Source organism: Uloborus diversus, unplaced genomic scaffold (assembly GCF_026930045.1).
Source record: "Uloborus diversus isolate 005 unplaced genomic scaffold, Udiv.v.3.1 scaffold_125, whole genome shotgun sequence".
Lineage (NCBI taxonomy): Eukaryota > Metazoa > Arthropoda > Arachnida > Araneae > Uloboridae > Uloborus > Uloborus diversus.
In genome coordinates this window covers 121,104-129,538 of record NW_026557932.1, presented here as the reverse complement: position 1 = coordinate 129,538, position 8,435 = coordinate 121,104, and the positions used below count along the sequence as shown (strand labels likewise).

Here is an 8,435-nt window from a genome sequence, read left to right as displayed (position 1 = left end):
AAAGAATTTAAGCTTTTTCAAGGTTTTTAAGCACTTGAAAACAAACTTTTTTTTTTCAAGTACTTTTGAAGGTTTTTCAAGGGCGTACAAACCCTGAAGTTTTATAACATAAGTGTTAAATCATTAACTCCTTAGACTTTAAACTATGATTTAAAAAATAATTTTTGTTAAAACATCATGTAAAACTTATTTGCAAAAACCATTAAAAAATTAAGGTTTTTTTTTTTTTGGACCTAAATATTGTGCATTTAATAACAAATGGAACTGAAATTAGCTGTCTCGAATTTCCTTTCATAACTCTATCAACTGTTCAGGGCCGTATAACCAGAAAATAATTTCGAGGAGGGTTTGAAAACTTTCATGCGGAGCTCACGAAATATAAAGAAAGTTGCGCCAATGCTCACAAGTCTTGTCTTTTATGAAAGCGATTTATGAAATTAATATGCATATTAAAGAAATTTGAGCATTGGGACGATATTTTTTGGAAATTTTTAAACATAAACGAACATTTAAATGTCAAACCGAACTTTTCAGGGGGGGGGGGTGAACCCTAAGAGCCCCTCCTATGTATATGGCCCTGCAACTGTTACATAAGGATGCTTTTATCTAACAGAGTTATATTCAGGCCCGGACTGGCCATAGACTTGACCGGGACTTTTCCCGGTGCGCCCTCTCGAAAGGCGCCCTCCTGTTCTTTTCTTATTTTTCGAAACAATGTTTTAGCAAAATGGAAATAAATTATGTGGAACAAAGAAGTGATTTTGCATGTGAATATTTTCACATACAAAAGCAATGGTCTTATTTATATAAACGTTCCCTTTTATTGCCCCCAATAAAGGCAATTAGTCCCCTCTCGTTTCGTAAACGGCAGGCCCTCCCAGGCCTGCTGCCCCATCGTTTGTGGCTTATCTTTTGCTCCAAGTTTCAATTCTGAGGACAAAAGCGGACCCATGGTGTTTCCCCAATAAAAAAGGGATGTGAGGGTGAAAGTGACAGCACATATCTATGGTCCAGAATACGAGAATGGTTTGATTTATTGACTGTACTTAAGTTGCTGTAAAAGAGCGGGTAGCATGACTCCCTGTTCTGCTAACGATCATGAAGCAAGAAGACAAATAATGTTAATTTTTGAAATCTGCGCATTAAAAATAGTGTAATGTCGAAATAAGCCGCATAAAAGCAATAATTTAGTGGATGGATGAACACGATGACAGAAGTCAGATGTCGTATTTTTTGTCACTTCACAAAATAACTTTTTGGACAAGACTGCACGGTGATTCCTAGATTTTAGAGTCATGGCGCCCTTTTTGGAACTAAGATATTCGCATGGCGCCCTTCTCAAAATAAAAGTATGACTTGTAACTGGCAGTCAAAAATAAATACAAGTCAAGTATCTGCATTGAATAGCCCTTATTTATCCTGCAGAGGCTCTGGGAAAAAAAAAAAGTTTCACAAATAATAAGTCTAAATTAATTGAGAAAAAATAGTTAATTTTCGATGTGGTCCTAGGAGGACTGCAGGGCTCCCCTGGGCACATTTGGGGAATTACTGGACTAAACACAATAAAGATACCGAAAAATTTTAAAGATAAAACATTTTTCGATTTTAAACTAAGTTTTGCCAATTAAAATCATTACAAGTTCAAGATCTTTGCGTTCAAAACATATTCCAGTTTTTTTAGTTGGATTCAACCCTTTCACTGTCTTTTTAGCCAGATGTGTGTACAAAGGAAGGGGGTCATGGCATAACCTTCGGCATTGAAATTGTTAGGAGTTAACTTAAGAGATTTTTTAAATCTCATTTTGGGGGTCAAGTTCTCAGGAGGGGGAGCGCTGCGTAGCATCTGGAGGAGGTTCGTCATTGCCCTGGCGGTGGGGGGTTGTCGCCCTTATGTAAGCTACAATACTACCTTAAAAATATTACTATTTGAATTCCTGCATAAAATCATAATATTATTACATTTTATGCTGCCTTTATATCATTTTGGGAAGTTTTTTAATCTGTGTTTTCCCTCAGATGAAGCTCGATACCGCGTCCCCCACCCCTCGCTATCCTGTTGACTTGTGAAGGTTATTATTGATAAACTTTGCATCAATGAAACAATGCAATTCATTATGAGCGGAACGAAGTTTGAGTTTGAAGAAGGAATGTATAACGATGGTGTTAATAACAGGGTGGCGACAGGAACAGTGAAAAAAAGTTCCCTGACTTTTCCCTGATTTCCCTGATCAAGTTCACCAAATTTCCCTGATTTACGTTACCAATGATAATGGTTTTCTTTCTTTGCTCTACTTGAAATCCATTGTATATCTGTATGAAATGCAGTATTTTTAACGTTTTAAGCTGTGTAAACTTGTTGAACTAAAGATATATTTTCAAAAGATGTTACTTTTTTTTTTAATAAAATGGTTAAAAAAATATATCAAGTCAATCTTGGGGGGGGGGGGGGGGTAACCTACAAAACAGTACATTAAATTTTTCTACAATGGAAAGATTATAGAAAATTTAAAAAAAAAATACTTCACTTCCAGAAGCCACTTAGCATGAGAATTTTAAGAAACTATTAAATTTACTCTTGAAAACATATGTGTATTTAAGATAGAACTAAAAAGTAATTAAAGTCATTTTGAACTAAGTTTTCAAACAGTATAATAATTGTTGCAAGAATAACAAGTAATAGTGAAAGAATAGAATATTTATGCAAAACAGATGAAACCATTTGACATCCATTCATAGGGAGCTTTTCTCTAATCAAGAACATAGGTTTTAATGAATGAATACAGCATTTTAACAATTAGAAAAAAAATACTTAAGTACACAAGTTAACTCTATTTAAAATCATTTCAGTATGTAATGAAAAAAAAAATCTTAGATTGCTTTTGTAACAAAAAACTTTGAAATGCAAGAAAAAAAAAAAGAAAAAAAAAAGCAATTAATTAATTTCAAAACATATAAAAGAATACAACTTGGTTATAAAATTAAAGAATCACTTAAGTCTGAAGAAAAGAAAACCTTTATAATCTGTGGTGGCAACAAATAGTATAACAGCAAAAAACAAAGTTCTTTTTATTGAAAGTTCAGTTTTAGCAATTAAATTGAAAATGCAAAGAAGTGATAACTTTTAAGCTTTTATAGTATTAATTCAAAAACCAAAGATTTCTTCTTGAGATCGTGATTACAGTACGCTAGTCACTTCAAGACAACGGAATAAAGGCAAAGAAGCTAAGGCATTAATGAAGGCTTCCTCTTTGCCTGTATGGTTTTTTATTTTACGTAGCATTGAAAGCGTAAAAGGAAATTTCAAGCTAGGTAAAAGAAACAACCTAACAGACACAGAAGCAATCTTAGGAAGTTCATCCTTTGGTTAATAAGTAAGATTCAATACTTTGACGTTGAGGAAAAAAGATGCACAAATATGCGGCAGTGTATAATCACACCTCATTAATTTTACTTTTTTTTTTTTAACAGATCATTGGCAGAAAATGCGTAGGGAATTAGAGTACTTAATTTTGTAAAGCAAAAAAAAAAAAATTTTTTCATAAAATAAATTTTCTCTGATTTTTTGTTATTTTTTCAAAATTCCCTGATATTTCCCTGATCTCCCTGATCTGTCGCCACCCTGAATAAGTAAAACGCAAAGCTTGTGACGTCGCGAAGGGGGGTTGGGTCTGCCTCAGGTTTGACTGTCTGGGGGGGGGGGGGGGTTGATACCCAAAGTGGAATTACAAGTTTCTGATAAAAATGAAGCTGAAATGCATTTTTAAGAATTCTAATTTGAAACTTTTACAGGGGATAGGCCCCCCACCCCACACCATGGAATCAATACGTACTACTATACTCAGAATTAGGTTCATATTGTCAATACTTAGACCTAGTAGTGACTTCTTATAACAAAAAACTAAAACCCATTAGCTTTCCATGTGTGTAAAATAAGTTCAAAGTAATTACAAGGCCAACAATTTCACAGACCCCCTTACTTTTTTGATCTCTCGACGCACACATGCGTCTTGGGTAAGTTACATAAAAAGCATTCATAGTTTTTATTTGCCTTATGTATATTATCCCACATAAAATTTTGTTTTTCACAAATACAGTTGTTTCTGAAAATTGTAATATTTTCATGTTTACATAGAATTTAAAAACTTTTTTTTTTTTTGCGTTTAGAGGGAGAGTTGGGGAGGGGTGACACATCACTAATTACCGCTCCGAGTGTCACCCATGCTAGGTACGCTACTGGTATTACAAACATCAATAAGAGTCAAGAAAGACTATATTAGAAATGTAATGTGAGAAATATCGAAGTAACCTTATTCGTTTTCTATCTGCAGTTAGTTTTTACATATCAGGATAGTATAAAGCCTAAAAAATAAACAGCACTTTTTTTTCACAGAATAAAAGCTAAAGATTCTAACCATTAAAGCATTTTATGAGGATCTTTCGAAGCATTCTTGTACTGTGCAAGAGCTTTTGACTAATTATCATTTGGTAAGCAGAAAAAAGGGAGCTTACATGTAGACCACACTTGTTTTATGGCTTTAAATAACGCCTTTTAAGATGCTTTATATCGATAAGGATCTGCGATGCTTGGGTCCTGGGGGATTCGTAGCAGTGGATTTCTGTTGGACAAGGGAGGACAACTATCATAAATTTTATGCAGTTTGATTACAGCGGTCCAATTGCCGTTACTTACATGAATCGAAGAGTCATTTGGATCAGATTTTTGCATTAGTGAACAAGTAATTTTGAAGCGGCAGCAAAATTGGATATATTAAGTCAAGGATCTTTTCAACAGTAGGTTACTCGTTTCAGTTTTCATTTTCTTTTTATTGCGAAAATATTTTCCTTCATGTATAATCTTAAATTATAGAATTACAATCTATGATTCATAATTAATGGCATTTTATGATCTGTGTGCTGCGAAATGACAAATGATATTGCAAAATTTTCGACAATACATATGGTTAAAAAAACAAGGTACTCAGATAAGTTGAAAGGTCTTGTGTTATCAATGAAAACTATTATTTTAAAAAGTAAAAACTACTAAGATCAAGCCTGACCTTGAACTATTTTTTTTTTTCATCGTCCCTCTGTTTTTAATATGATTGGTAGTTTTTATGACGGCTCTGTCTAGGTCGGTCGCCCCAGTTTTCAAAAACAAAATCTGACACTCAAAAAGTTCTCGAAACTTTAAGACAACAATGCCATGAAAATGAATAGAAACGTTTAAAATGTTCGTTTTTGCTATATATATACTTTAAAAATATAACACTTTGGACAGCGAGAATTTCTGAAATGAATTCTCAGAATTTATCCTGATTTAAGAATGTGGAGGAAAAAATATCATTACGAAAAACCCTCGTTTTCTTATGCTAACAAAAAACTTGTAATTTTAATTTTACTTTAAAAAAAAAAAATAAGGAATTCTTAAATGAAAAAAGGAGGCAAGGGGAAATTGGACATGGTCAAGAAATTTATTTGTTCTTCTTTTAAACTGAAATCTTTGAGTTTTCTTGCAAAAGTTTTATTGATTAATCAAATCAATTCATTTATTCCTTATAATGGTCACAAACAATAATAGTAATTTTAAATGTATATCTATACATAAAAAATGATTTCTCAAATAATTTAATTTCAAGCTTTTCCCAATAGTTTCAGTGTTATTAAAATGATATTATTTATTACGTATTGCAAAAAGGCGATCAGGTGCACTGGATGAGATAGAATTCGATTGGTTGTATTTTTCCCCAAGATATTTGCTATGACATGATCATGTTACTAATAAATAAATAAATAAATATAGGATTTGAAAAAAAAATCAGACTTTAAAAATAGATTTTAAGGACTCTAGATATTATGATTAAGGTGAAAAAACAACGTAAATAAAGCACAAATATTCGAGAAAATACAGCATATAGCTATTTCAAGGCTACAATGGAGCCTCTTCATCAGTGCAAAAAGCTCACCAACACAACCAGAAGTTGCGAGAGAACTGACAAAAAACCAGGTGGACACCGGTATTTATACCAGCGAGCGTACATGCTGTTCGCTGATTGGTTGTTTGCTGTCATGTTCCTGTATTCTTATTGGTTGGCTCTCTTTGGTATAAATACCGGTGTCCACCTGGTTTTTTGTCAGTTCTCTCGCAACTTCTGGTTGTGTTGGTGAGCTTTTTGCACTGATGAAGAGGCTCCATTGTAGCCTTGAAATATCTATATGCTGTATTTTCTCGAATATTTGTGCTTTATTTACGTTGTTTTTTCACCTTAATCATATTGTAGCACAAAGCTTATATGATAATTTTTCATTTAACTTCGGTTTAAACGGGCCTTTGATCATATTTTTTTGCATTTATTATGTCTGATGTGAATAGGTTTTGTAGTCTTAGGCTGAAGAAGTATAGGTTTTTGGATCATTTGTCCTTTCTTTGTTGTTGTAAACGAAAGAGAATTATTCCCAAGTTTATTTCTTTGAAATGTAATCTTTCTTCATCTCCTAAAATTAACAAAGTGCTTTTCCTCTCCAAGTTAGCTCTGTTAAGAGCTCTTATTCAGGAAACTCGTAGGAAAATTTCTATTATTGAAAATGAGTTGTTTAATTTACATCTCAAGCTCTCTAATTCCATCTCTAACTTTGATTTGATTGACAGTAAAAGTTGGAACAGGGTTCTTCAGTCTACTTCTATGCATAGGTCTATTCATCGTAAGAAGTTGGAATCTCTTTTCGTAAATTATGCTGATAATGCTTCTGATGTTTTCCCTCAGGTGAATCAGAATGCTGTTCTTAATCTTTCTTCCAAACACTTGACTTCAGATCAGCTTAATGCTCTTAAACTTAATAACAATTTTGCTTCTGGTTCAAAACCTTCTTTTCCTAAGTTGGTTGCTCCAATTGAGAAAGCCTTTAGATTTAGTGCTCTCACTGCTTCTCAAAAGGACTCTATTAGGCATATCATTGCCAATACTGTGGATTTCAATTCCAAATGGACTTCAAATACTTTTAGCAAGCATGCTAATTCTTCCATCAAAGTTTTGTGTTCTGATCCTGATCTAGTTGTTACTAAGGCTGATAAAGGTGGCCAAATTGTTATTCTTGACAAAAGTTCATATTTAGATAAATGTAATGAGCTCATTGCGGTTGGTCCTTATGTGACACTTCACAAAGACCCTAGTATTAGAGAGATTAATCTTATTAAAAATGTTGTGAAATCTTCTCCTATCATCAGTGAGTCTTCAAAAAGGTCTTTAACTCCTTCTGTTGCACATTGTGCCAGATTTTATGCTCTACCAAAGGTCCATAAACCCGACATTCCGCTTAGGCCTATTGTTTCAAACATTGGTACTGCTTCATATAAACTTGCTAAGTATTTAGTCTCTATCTTCTCTTCTCTTTTAATTAGCAACTCTTTTACTGTCAGAAATTCTGTTCATTTTGTTCAGAAGTTACGTTATTTTAAGCCTCATGGTTTAACGATGGCTTCTTTTGACGTGAAATCACTTTTCACTAATGTACCGGTTATTGGGGCATTGGATTGTCTTAAATTGAGACTCCAAGAGCATCATTTTTCTAGTTTTGAGATTGAGGAACTCGTTTCACTTACTCGTGTTTGTCTTGAACAGAATACTTTTGTGTTCAATGGTACTTATTTTCGAATGTCTGAAGGTTTAGCAATGGGTAATCCTTTGAGTCCTATTTTAAGTTACATTTATATGCACTATTTTGAGACTAAACTTTTTGAAACCATAACGTTTCCGTTCTATGTTCGGTACGTTGACGATTGCTTTGTTTTGCTTGACCAAAACCATGTTGATAATGAATTTTTACTTTCTACTTTAAATTCTATCGATCCTTGCATCCAATTCACTATTGAAATGGAAACTGATAGTTCTCTTTCATTTTTGGACGTCTTTATTACTAAAAGTAATGATGAATTTATGACTTCGGTGTTTCGTAAGCCTTTTGCTGTTACACTACCTCCTCACAAATGTTCTTCTCATCCTCCAAACCAAAAGTTGGCCTCATTCAAGGCTTTTGTGTTCCGTGCTTTGAACATCTGTTCTTCCTCCAATTCTTTAAATGCTGAGCTTTCTTATCTTAAAGCAGTGGCTTTCGATCGTAGTTATTCTCCTAGCATCATTGATTCAATTTATAATAAGTTAATTAAGCCCTCTCATTCTGAAAAGGTTTCTGCTTCTAGTGCTTCGTATACTATTGTTTTGCCTTATTATCCAAAAGTTAGTCATCAAGTTGCAAAGATTTTGAAGAATTTCGGTCTCGATACAGCTTTTTCTCCAGTTAATAAGATAAAATTTACAAACTTAAAGGACCCCATTGATTGCCATAGCAACTGGGGCATTTATAGCATCTCCTGCAAGTGTGGACTTGGGTACGTTGGACAGACTAAACGTGCTCTCAAGCACCGTCTGAAAGAGCACGAT

The 8,435-nt window shown here is 33.6% G+C and overlaps 1 protein-coding gene across 1 annotated transcript; it reads left to right on the top strand.

The window, feature by feature from the left end:
* Positions 1–6,680: 6,680 nt before the first annotated feature.
* On the top strand, positions 6,681–8,182 carry LOC129232538 (uncharacterized). The gene is given in 2 exon segments (XM_054866674.1): positions 6,681–7,985; positions 7,988–8,182. Coding segments are annotated over 2 exon segments (1,398 nt in total). The 3' UTR covers positions 8,081–8,182.
* The last annotated feature ends 253 nt before the right edge of the window (positions 8,183–8,435 follow it).